This window comes from Scyliorhinus canicula, chromosome 9 (assembly GCF_902713615.1).
Source record: "Scyliorhinus canicula chromosome 9, sScyCan1.1, whole genome shotgun sequence".
NCBI lineage: Eukaryota > Metazoa > Chordata > Chondrichthyes > Carcharhiniformes > Scyliorhinidae > Scyliorhinus > Scyliorhinus canicula.
The window spans coordinates 130,901,070-130,913,838 of NC_052154.1; the positions used below are offsets into that span (position 1 = coordinate 130,901,070).

The 12,769-nt window shown below is 48.3% G+C and overlaps 1 protein-coding gene across 1 annotated transcript in view; it reads right to left on the reverse strand.

The window, feature by feature from the left end:
* The window catches only part of LOC119971691 (sodium/hydrogen exchanger 10-like), a 730,493-nt gene that overhangs the window by 523,243 nt on the left and 194,481 nt on the right, over positions 1–12,769 (reverse strand). Inside the window, exon 9 of the mRNA XM_038807592.1 lies at positions 4,873–5,044. Coding sequence (XP_038663520.1) covers positions 4,873–5,044 — 172 coding nt within the window. The remainder of the gene's footprint in view (positions 1–4,872; positions 5,045–12,769) is intronic.

Genomic DNA, 12,769 nt, shown 5'->3' on the forward strand with positions numbered 1-12,769 from the left:
AGGGGTCGTAATTGGAGCAGGCTTTCTGTCCTGCATCTGTGGCATGGGAGATGATAGTGCGGGTCCATTTAACCATGTTATCCTGGGTCAAATGTGCGCGGTCTAATTCACCGAAAACTGCAGTGAAGTGAATCCACAGCCTTCCTGCGAATGCTGTGGGGTGCTCGATCCTTTTCTGCCTACACTTGTTTAGGCCTTCGACTGGGTCTCCTCTGTTGTACCCTATCGCGTCTAAATAGCTGTATGCATTTCTTCGAGGGTGCCTCTTCCAACATTCTGTGGGTCGGGGAGGGCTGCTACTACCGATGAGTCTAAACTCAAAACTGTGAGCTTAACCTGCTCTTGTGTATCAAGGCCGTACATGGTCGCCTGTTGCTTAACTTTTGCAAAGAATTGGTGGGGGTCAGAAGTGGGGAGAAACGGGGTGATTTTCTCACACGCGTCCCTCAGTTGAGTCACGGTTTAAGGGGGTGGTGTAAGTGATCTCGAGTGCGCCGTCTGCGGTTGCTTTTCGTTGGGTGGTGACTGGGTTCATTGGTGCTGGTGCTATCTGATCTGTGGGGGTTGGGGCGCTTTCCTTTTCTGCTGCGCTGCTAGCGCACATGTTCCCTGAACATATCGCTGCGCTGTCTCACTTAACTCCTGCCAATCTGGTGCATTCTCTTCCTCTAACTGTGTTCCAAAGGTTTCTTGGAAGCCATTCTGCACAGAAAGCAGAGATTGCAGCTCCACAATCTGCTTCCTACATTTTGCATGGTCCACTGTGCTTTGCCTTTGTTCAGTGGTGGCAGCATGGAGTGCCCTTAAAGCTGACTTTAGGTCGCTACACTGCTTTTTCAGTGTCTCTACCTGTTTTTCTGATTCTTCTCTTATCAAGACTGCACGCTGCACATCTTGATAGGCCTTTTCGTACTGTAACTGGGAACTGCTCAGATGGGCTAGACAAGACTGATGTGCCCTCTTGGCATCATCCACCTCTCTATCCTTATCTGCCAACCTTTCCCTTAATTCTGAATTCTCTCTCTCGATGTCCCTGACATCCACTTTGCTCATTCTATTCCTCTCCTCTAACTCTGCTCGGAGCGTCCTGACGACCTCCTCTATGCCTCGCAATTGTGCCAAGCAGGACACAATTACCATCGGCTTACGTGCTTTACTTAAACTTTTCTTATGACTTTCAGACAGGTTCTCCCACCAAGTGTGCCCTATACTCCCGGGACCTGTCTCCTCATTCAAAAACTCACTCCAAAGGGGCCATCCTTTCCCTTTGAGGTACTTCCTGAGTTCCGGCTCCCAAACGGGACACTGACCTACTCTGCTGTTGTTGGTCGCTGCGACCACGAACTGCTCTGGGTTCATGAGGCGTTCCATTGCCTGCATGGCCATCTCTTTTCCTCTTATGCTCTCTTAAATTTGGAACGAGGGATAATAAGGCAGTGCTATAAAATACGGGTACGGCTTTCGCTATTTCCCGAATTATAAACTCCCGACAGTTTGTCGCAACAAAAATCTCTCGGTTTTACCTTATAACCCTGTTAGTAACGCATGCAAAAACACACTTCTGAATTATGAGTATTGATTTGAACTACTTGAACACTTGTGGGTTTTTTTTCCTTTTCCCAATTGGATTTCAGATTCAAATTTCTGGGTTCTCTCGGAGTGGGGGGGCCACTTCGAGTCGAGTCCCGTCAGAGTCTACCACTAAATGTTGCTCGTTCTGGGTGAGTGTGCTTTACACTCAATTTGGCTCTGTTTCGTTCCTTAGCTCTAGAGTTGCCAGGTATCGTTAAGATACCGCCACAAGTTTCAAGTTCAAGTTCAGACCAATAACTCCATACACCAGTTAGTAAGTTCAAACAAGACACGTTTATTATAATAGTTATCTACTAATTATGCACATAAAACTACAAGACTAGGCTAATCCTACCACTAACAGGCCAATACTTATCTGGATAAGGGGACTGCCGGATCAGGGGACATCGGCCTCTAGCTTTGTCCTGGATCCGCAGGCTTCCAGTCGGTGTGGACTGAAGGGGTCAGGAGTGTCTACACTCGTAGCGTGCGTTGTGTGACACTTACTTGATGGCGGCTGCTGGCCAGGCCTCTCCTCTCCATGGTCAAGTTCGAGAGCTGCTACAAAGGTGTTCTTGTTGGGAGGGCCAGCTGAGAGAGCTGGTCAAGGAGAGGCTGGCTGAGAGAGAGAGCTGGGGTCGGGGTCTCTGTCTTATACCTCTCCCAGGGTCTCGCGCCCACCTGGGCGGACCCTCTATACACTCGCAATCGATTGGGTCTCTTCCCAATCGATTGATTTGAATTTCCCCAATAACGGGGCAATCCCTCGATCACTGGGCGGTTCTTGGGGCTTATTGTTTTGCACATCTCTTGGCGCCGAGAAGTCTGACCTTCTATTCACTGTAGCGATTTGAGTTAACTTGTTTCCATTGTACCTGGGAATCACCGGGTATCGCCTCATTAGTATGCTAACTTGTTTTTTTCACAGTGCTGTCTGGTTTCTGCAGCAGTCAGAATACACAAGCGCTTTTGCAAGCTGCTTGCTTTTGCAACATGTCCATTTTCCCTGCATTCTTTGTAATATTCCATTTTGTGTTGGGCAGTGGCCACCCCAGGTGGCTACAGTTCTCACCGGAACGACAGAGGTTGAGGAGCGACCTGATAAAGGTCTACAAAATTATGAGGGGTATAGACAGAGTGGATAGTCAGAGGCTTTTCCCCAGGGCAGAGGGGTCAATTACTAGGGGAAATAGGTTTAACGTGAGAGGGGCAAGGTTTAGAGTAGATATACGAGGCAAGTTTTTTTACACAGAGGATAGTGTGTGCCTGGAACTCGCTGCCGGAGAAGGTGGTGTAAGCAGGGATGATAGTGACATTTAAGGGGCATCTTGACAAATACATGAATAGGATGGGAATAGAGGGTAACAGACCCAGGAAGTGTAGAAGATTGTAGTTTAGTCGGGCAGCATGGTCGGCATGGACTGGGAGGGCCGAAGGGCCTGTTCCTGTGCTGTACTTTTCTTTGTTCTTTGTTCTTTGAGTGCCCCAGACTTTCCAGGTATTTGACGTCCTTCTTTGAGGCCATCTCCAGGGTTGTGGGAGTGAGAGTGGAGCCATGCCGATTAGTGGCAGTCTTCAAGGTATCAGAGCAGCCAGAGCTCCTCACGGGGAGGGGAGCTGACGCCATACCCTTTGCGTCCCTGATCACCCGCTGTAGACTCCTGCTCGGTAGGCAATTGACAGCACCACCCAAGGCTGCAAACTGGCTGTCCAACCTAGCGGAATTTCTCAGACGGCATCCGTGGGTCAGAAGAAGGCTTTCTCAGGAAGTTGTTCACCAACTTGTTTCATGATCTGTTCGTAGCTAGCAGCCAATAAAGTGTGTTTGTGGGGGGGGGGGGGGGGGGGGGGGGGGGGGGAGAGCAAGTCATGGAACAAGGAAGAGAAACAAAGGTTGGGGGGAAACAAACTCACCCAAGGGGATCGGGAGGACAGACAGAAGGCAGGAAAACTGCAAGAGACTGCTTTGCTGGCAAATTAATGCGTAAACAAGAGTGCACATAAACCATCGTAAACATGGATTTTGGCCAAGTCTGGCAATGTAAAGTCCGCAAGAGAAGGATCTTCGTTTAGGGAGACTATTGTTACAGTCATCAGTTGGAACTTCTTCTTTTGTTAATATATGTGTTGGCTTTATGAATTTGAGATATAAAATGTAAAAAGCTCAATAAAAATATTTTCAAAAAAATGGCCAAATCAATCACACTTTGCTTATAAATTCATAATTAACTTATTCTAGATTTTAAGAGTATAGGAGAGTATGTATGGTAGTATTTAGTGCTTACTTTGTTTGACTCTTACATAGTAAACATTATTTTGTTTTAAACTGTGGAATCTTGTGGATTTCTTCTTTCTGTAAATAACTGGGATTTTGAATTTCTTTTTAGAAAAATATGTACTCATCCTTACTGAGATCATAAGTATCTTCAGTTAACTCATCAAGAATGCAAAAACAGTTTGTTGTAGGCTTACAAGTCATTTTCTTCAATTGTTCTTTGCGCCAAAGTGGAATTACATAATAATGAGAATTGTATACTGTATATTAAATTTTAGTCGTTTACTTCGTCAACATCCTCTTCACTGTCGACAAATTCCAAAATTTGTTAAAAATTCCACTGTTCACATTCTGTCCCATAATAAGCCTCACTCACACTGATCCTGTTCTAACTGTCAGCAGAAGGCTAACTGGTCTTCCAAAACACTGAAGTCAAAATCCTAAACTTTTGTTATGAATCCCTCCTTGGCTTAACTCCACCCTAGTTCTCCAACATGAATCCCGACCCACACCCAATCTTCCTCTTATTCTGATCTTGTATGAATCCTACATTCCTGGTATTCCAGAATTGGTGGAAGAACTCCTAGTCATCTCAGCGCCACCCTCTGTAACTCCCTGGCCAAGACTCTTCACATTACCACATAAACCTCCAAACTTTGGTAACCCCTCTAAATTAAGGCTTGTGATTGTGTCTCCAACTAACTCTCTCTTTACTTGTCTTCTGTGAAGGGCATTTACCTAAAATATATATCTTAGGTTATCTTATGACACTAAAATGGTGCCTTACAGATAACAGTGTTGGCTGTCTCTAGATCACTAATCTGGTTGAAAACTTATTCATCCTGTGTGTTTGGTTTATTACCACTCCACATTCCTTCACTGCACCAATTAAATTGATCAGCATGCCCATCTGCAGCTGGATTTGGTTTATAACAGACACTGAATTTTAGAGTGGCAAATTTTTTGAGGTAAATACTGTATAATCTGTAGCCAAATGTAATTCTTATGATTTCTGCATGCCTTACCTTGTTTCTGACATTCACTTCATCAAGTCCTTCCAACTGATAAGCCATAAGAGCCAGACTTAAAGTAAAAGCCCCTTTTGTGCCACTCCAGATGCAAACAGCTGCCCAGCGCCAATTGAAACCATAGCCCAACCGTGATAGAAGTGGTGACAAGCCTACAATAAGCAGCAACCTATGGAAGAGCATGTAAAGATATTCAATAATCATCACTCAATGGAAACTTGGCTTAGCAACAAAAATGGACAGTTAATTTAACACAACCGTCCACTGGGATGGTACAATACTGCATTTACATACTGCCCAATCTTATTCTTCACGGAAATCAATGGAGCATTGGATAGGTTACAAAACTAGCTTTCAAACCTAACATATGGGTTTCACCCCAGTGGGTTGGATTGAAATATCTCCTATATTTGAGCAGCATCTGCAGTCAGTTCTACTCAAGAATGAAGTTAAGAAACATTTTATTAATAGCGTGTTGTTGTCAAGACTATAGGGTGCTAAAGTGAAGCAACATTTCTAACATTACTGTTTTTTTGGCAGATGAGAAAACTAGCATTGATACACTGAAACAATCCAATAACATCGAGGAGACTTTATTTATCATAGCCACTGCCCCTGAGGAGGACTTATCATTGTCTTCTTCTTCAAGCCTTGGCACCAGTCAATCTGGATATTCCAGTGTTAACCGGGAAGATTTGGCAGAATGGTGAAATAAGCATATCCAGTTCAGGACCTCGGTGTTGGAAAGAATTGTACTCATATGGTCCCTGTAATGCTGCTTAAAAACATCTCAAGTCACATCATATACAATGAAATACTCTGAAGTGCAATAATTGTTATGCAGGAAAACAGAGAAACCATTTTGCTCCAAGAAAGATCCAAAATATTGTAATGAAATAAATAACAAAATAACATAAGAAATAGGAGGAGAAGACCATCGAGCTTGGTTCACTGCTCAGTACGATGATGGCTTAATGCCACTATCTTGTCTGTCTCATAACCCTCAACTCTATTGCAGATCAAAAATCTGTAACTCAATCTCGAATATATTCAATTACTTAGTCTCCATTGCGCTACTGGGTAGGGAATTGCAAAGACGAATGACCCACTTAAAGGAAGAAATTCCTCGTCTCTGCCTTAAATGGGAGACTCCTTATTTTTAAATTGTGCGCCCTAGTTCTAGGTGCCCAAATGAAGGAAAACATCTTCTCCGCATCTACTATGCCAAGCCCCTTCAGAATCTTAAGGGCTGGATGTAATGTTGCCGACAGGTGTCTCACCCACAGGCTGGACAACCAGTAGGAAGACCATATCCCTTCTGTGGGGATGACCCAACTTAATGAAATGGCCATCAGGCACTTAACCTTCCAGCGTCGGATCTTACCCAGGATTTAGGACCCAGGAGAGAAAATCAACAGCTGCTGGTCATTTGGAGTGATGGTTACTGCCATGACTTCCATGACTTCACCAGGGATCATCGTTGGATCACTGATCACAGGTCAATGCGGTGGCATAGAGGTCATGAGGACAGGGCCACGGGAAAGAGTGGTGTTTTATGTTCACGGAGGCAGAAGTCTCTTCACCAGAATTCCTTTTATTTACAAAACCAACAGCCGAACAACCAGGTGCATTCTGCTTGCTGTCTACACTGGGAATGCAGAGGATCTGACAATCCCTGTTATATACAGAGAAAGGGGATCCCTGATTGGGTCACTAATCAGGGAACTCATATTCTAATTGGCCAATCTCAAAGGCCTGACCTAAGTCATTACACCCCTCTCCCCCAAAGTCCGAGGAGCTCCCATGCTCCTCGTGACTCACGAGTTTCCTGCTTTGTTTCTGCGCCGGGTCCGGATCCTCCATTTTGGCCTCCGATGTAAGGTGGTGGTGGGGGGGGTGGTATAGCGGCTAAGCGCCCGTCTTTTCCGATGAGAACACCTGAGGGAGGTTCGCCCCTTCCCTCCAGCGGCAGAGGGACAGCCACTGCGTCATCCATGGTGTCCATATCAGAGTCCGATTTCCTCACCAGTGATGCCGGAGGGGCGTGAGTAGTTTGTCGGGGTTGACTCTCCACGGTCCTCGGTATGCTGGTCTGAGTCAGCTCCGGGGAAGGAAATGAATCTGAGGCTCGCAGCTGGTCCAGGTGCTTTTTTTACCATGTGATACCACGGGCAGCATGGTAGCATAGTGGTTAGCACAATTGCTTCACTGCTCCAGCATCCCAGGTTCGATTCCCGGCTGGGTCATTGTCTGTGCGGAGTCTGCACGTTCTCCCCGTGTCTGCATGGGTTTCCTCCGGGTGCTCCGGTTTCCTCCCACAGGTCAAAGATGTGCGGGTTAGGTGGATTGGCCATGCTAAATTGCTCTTTGTGTCCAAAAAAAAGGTTAAGTGGGGGTTACGGGGGCAGGGTAGATAGGTGGGATTGAGTAGGGTGCTCTTTGTAAGGGCAGGTGCAGACTCGATGTGCCGAATAGCCTCCTCCTACACTGTAAATTCTATGATTCTATGATCTCCCACACATACCTCATACGACACAGTTCCTGTCCTGGCCTTGACCGTTCCTGCTGCCCATGTGGGGCCATTGGCATAATTTATGACCCATACCTTTTCACCTGTGTTGAACTGCCTTTCTCGACGAGTGTTGTCGTGGCCCCTGCATTGGGCCTCTTGGTGTCGTTCTACTCTTCCGCCTAAATTTGGGAATAGTAGACTCAGCCTGGTTCAGGGTCGTCTGCCCATGAGTTGCTCCACTTCGGCCTCCGACGTAGGGGCATGTGGGGTTGTCCTATAGTCGAATGGCCAGCGCAACAGTTTAGTTTCCACTGATGATGCTGGCTGTTTTTTCAACCCTACTTTTAGAGTCTGGGCAGCTCCCTCCGCCAACCCATTTGATGGCGGGTGGTATGGTGCCATCCTTATGTGTCGAATGCCATTTGACTATGACTTCATGAATTTTGTGAACTCCAGGCTGGTGAAAACCGATCCATTATCTGAAATTAACACCTCCGGGATACCATGTGTTGCAAACGAGGTGCAAAGTTTTGCGATGGTCGCTGTTGTGTTTGCCGAGTTCATTTTGTAGACATTCAGTAATTTGGAATGGGCATCTACTATCACAAAAAAACACTGAACCCATAAACGGGCATGCAAACTCGACATGAAGTCGCAACCATGGTCTACCCGGCCGTTCCCATGGGTGCAGCGGGCTGCTGGTGGCGCCTTCTGCCCTAGTCGGCATTCTTGGATGTTTGAGAAGTTTGAAGTGCGGTCCCAGGGGAAGAGATGTTTTGATTTTTGACAAAATAAAAAAAAATGTTTTAATTGTTTTTTGTTCTTTTTTATTATTGTGGTAGGCTATATTAGGGGTATCGCGGTACCTAGGTGGGATGTACCTTATACTGTAGTATGAGTGGTAGAACCTGCCTGCTGGTTCCACCCATAAGGTGGAGCACAAGAGTCTGTGTTTCACCCACAGCAGTCATTCTGTACCGGAACTGCTGGGGTAACTACTTGTTCATAAAGCCATCAATTGGATTACAATCTCGCTTCAGTAGTGATTGATCGTGCATCAATTATTAATTTATTTTAGGACTGAAGAAAGAAGAGAAGTCGCTAAAAGATCCCAAAAACAGCTGTAAAGAAGGGAGAAAACATGGGTTCGTCGTCGAATGAGAGGACCAGTAAAAGCACTCACAAGATGCCGGACCGCATGGTGAGGTCTCACCACTTACGTTGAAAAAGATGACCGAGGTGATGGCTGTGGAGCTGGAGAAGCAGTTTGCGAGGCACATGGATGCGTTGAGGAAGGAGATGGCAGTCGCACTGAAATCTTTGTTGGCGGAGTCAATCGCCCCGGTGAGGGTAGCTGTGGTAAAGAAATCGGCCAAGGTGAGTTAACAAGGTGAAGAAGTTAAGGAAGTTGAGGAGGCCGTGTCATAGCACAGTGACCAGCTCACCTCGATGGGGGACGAGCTGCTGCGGGAGTTGGACGTCAACAGAGCCGCCAAGAGCAGTAATTATCTGCTTCCATAAGTACCACATGAAGGAGGTGTTAAGCTGGGCGAAGCAGAAGCAGGAAGTGCAGTGGGCTGCTGCTAGAGTTCGGATTCATCAGGACTTGACAGCTGAGGTGGCGAAGAGACGAGCGTCGTTCAGCCGAGTGAAGGCGGCACTGTACAAGGGGGTGCGATGTTATGGTATACCCAGCAAAGCTGAGGGTGATGCACAACACCAAAGATTTTTATTTTGAACCGGTGGGTGTGACTGAGGCGTTCGTGAAGGCAGAAGGCTTGGGACAGAAGTGAATGGTGGAGCTGGAAGAGAGATTGTGGACAGTGATTGGGGAGCTGGAAAATGTATAAGTGTATAAATGTATAAGTGTTATAACTTTCTTTTTATTGACCTGTATTGTAACTTACTTGACTTCACATTGTCATCGAGTTTAATTTTTTGTCCGGTTTGATTGGCATTTTTGTTCCTTTTTTTGTGCAATGGTTATATGTTATTTTAGTGAATTGTATGGGTTAGATGGTTTTGCTTTTTCTTCTGGGACTGGGTGGGAGGGGACAGTATGTCTTGGTGGGGGGTGGCACCGCGCTAGCTAGCTAAAGTCAGCTAGTGAATGGAGGTGAGGTGAGAGGAGGGCTGCGGACACTGGAGCCTGGTTAACAGGTTTCAATTGACCTACAAGGTGAGCAAGGGGAGGGGAAGAGGGTTGATACTGGGTGAGATCTTTTCAAGGGGAAGTGCAGAGGGGGGGATTCTGGGAGGGGGAAGAGGTTCAATGTTAATAATGGACAGGGGCGGGTCAGGCTCAAGGGGCAGGGCCCGGTGGCATGATGATGGTGGATAAGAACGGGGAGGTGAGAGACCCCCCAGTTAGAATAGTCACGTGGAACGTGAAGGGGTTGGGAGGTCCAGTCAATAGGTCAAGGGTGCTTGCGCATCTTAAAAGTTTGACGGCCAATGTAGCAGTGCTGCAGGAGATTCACTTGAGGGTGAAGGACCAGGTGAGACTTAAAAAAGGGCTAGGTGAACCAGGTCTTCACTCTGGATTTGACGGAAGGGCTCGAGGGGTGGAGGTAATGGTCAGCAAAAAGGTACGGTTCCAGATGGAGAAGGTGGTTGCTGTTCAGGGGGGTAGATATGTGATTGTGACAGGGGTGCTGGAGGGGAGGCTAGTGGTGCTGGGAAGTGTATATGGTCCCAATTGGGAAGATGTGGGATTCGTGAAGCTGTGTGGGGCCATCCCCAACTTGGACTCACACGAACTGATAGTGGGGGGGGGGGACTGGAACTTGGTGCAGGAGCCAAGGTTGGACAGGTCACAGCCGCGTCCGCTGGTCCCATAAGGTGGGGCAAAGGCATTGGCTGGGCTAATGGGAGGGGTGGACCCTTGGAGATTTCTGCACGCGAGGGAGCAGGAGTACTCGTGGTGGGAAAGGCTTTGCTGTCTGGGGTTAAGGGGTCGGAGTACTTGGCAATTGCAATATCAGATCATGCTCCACATTGGGTAGATATGGTACCGGAGAAGGGAGTGGTCCAGTGACCAGGGTGGAAATTAGATGTTTTTAAAAAAAATGTTTTTATTGGGTTTTTGAACAAGGTATAATTACCGTTTTGTACACAGAATAAGAAACATATATCTATACATATACACATATTTAGAAGAAAAGGGCACACCCCAACATAGAATACAATAAAATATGAAATAGACTAGCTGGTGGGGTACTGTGCACCAGCTCGACAGCGGCAGCTCTGTGCATCTGGCCGAATTATTTACACCACGTAAGTACGCGACTGTTTGCGGGGGGGGGGGGGGGGGGGGGGGGGTGGGGTGGGTGGAAGGGAGAGATTCCGAGAGGTCGGACAGCCAGTCTGCAGCTCTGGGTGGTGCTGCTGACCGCCAGCCAAACAGGATTCTACGGCGGGTGATCAGGGAGGCAAAGGCAAGGGCATCCGCCCTCCTCCCCAGGAATAGATCTGGCTGGTCCGAGACCCTGAAGACCGCCACTTTCGGACATGGCTCCACCCTCACTCCCGCCACTTTGGACATTGCCTCGAAGGAGGCTGTCCAGTACTCCACCAGTCTGGGTCAAGACAAGAACATGTGGGCGTGGTTGGCCAGGCCTACTTGGCACCGTTCACATCTATCCTCCACCTCCGGGAAGAACCTACTCATGCGGGTTCTTGTTAGGTGGGCTTTATGTACCACTTTTAGCTGCGTCAGGCTGAGCCTTGCGCACGTGGAGGTGGAATTGACCCTATGCAGTGCTTCGCTCCAGAGTCCCCATCCTATCTCAGTCCCCAGGTCCTCCTCCCATTTCTTTCTTGTTGCATCCAGTACGGTGTCGGCCCTTTCTGTCAGTCGGTCGTACATGTCACTACAGTTCCCTTTATCTAGGATACGCGTCCAGTAGGTCTTCCAGTAGTGTCTGTCGTGGCGGTTGTGGGTACGTCCTTGTCTCCTTTCGTAAGAAGTTTTTGAGCTGCAGATACCGTAGCTCGTTCCCCCTGGCTAGCCAAAATTTCTCTGTCAGTTCGTCCAGTGTTGCGATCCTGGCGTTCGTGTATAGGTCCCTGACTGTCAGTGTCCCTCCGTCCTGCCTCCACCTTTTGAAGGTGGCGTCAGTCAGTGCTCGTGTGAACCTATGGTTGTTGCAGATGGGAGCTTTGTCAGATATTTTGGTCAGGCCAAATTGCTGCCACAGTTGGTTCCAGGATTGGAGGGTGGCTATCACCACCGGGCTGCTGGAGTGTTTTTTGGGTGGGGATGAGAGTGCTGCCGTGGTGAGGGCCCGGAGGGAGGTCCCCACGCAGGAGGCCTCCTCCGCGCGCACCCACTCGGCCTCTGGCTCCTGTATCCATCCCCTTACTCGCTCGGCTGTTGCCGCCCAGTGGTAGAATTGTAGGTTTGGGAGGGCTAGCCCCCCCCCCCCCCCACCCCGGATTTTGTTTTTTGTAGGACCTTCTTTGGGATCCTAGCATTTTGACCCCCCCCCCCCCCCCCCCCCCCCCCCCCCATACGAACGCAATGATTAGTTTGTCCAGCGCTTTGAAAAAGGCCTTGGGGATGTAGATCGGGATGGATCTAAACAGGAAGAGGAACCTGGGCAGTACGTTCATTTTGATCGTCTGGACTCTCCCCGCGAGGGAGAGTGGGAGTGTGTTCCATCTATGCAGGTCCTTTTTTACTTCCTCCGTCAGACTGGTGAGGTTCCATTTGTGGATCCCTTTCCAGTCATGGGCTATTTGGATCCCCAGGTAGCGGGATTTGTGTCGGGCTTGTTTAAACGACAGTCCCGTTAGTGCTGCCCCCCCCCACTTGCGGGTGTACTGGGAAGATCTCGCTTTTGCTCATGTTGAGTTTGTAGCCCGAGAATGTAGAATGGGTCCGAAATGTAGAGGAGCAGGTCATCTGCATAGAGTGAGACTCTGTGCTCTCTGCCTCCCCTTCGGATCCCCCTCCAACTTTTTGCTGCCCTGAGCGCGATTGCTAGCGGTTCGATCGCTAGGGCGAACAGCAGCGGGGACAATGGGCATCCTTGTCTGGTGCCCCTGTGCAGTTGGAAGTATTGGGAGTTGGTATTGTTGGTCCGTACGCTCGTCATGGGAGCATTGTATAGGAGCTTTACCCAAGCGGTGAACCCTGTTCCAAGCCCGAACCGCTCCAGTACCTCTATGAGGTATTTCCATTCGACTCTGTCGAAGGCCTTTTCTGCGTCCAGGGAGATGATCACCTCTTGTGTTCTCTCCCCGGAGGGGGTCATTATCACGTTCAGCAGGCGCCTGATGTTCGAGGTAAGCTGTCTACCTTTGACAAAGCCCGTCTGGTCCTCTGTGACCACCTCAGGTACACAGTCTTCTAGCCTTTTGGCTAGGATTTTGGCCAGT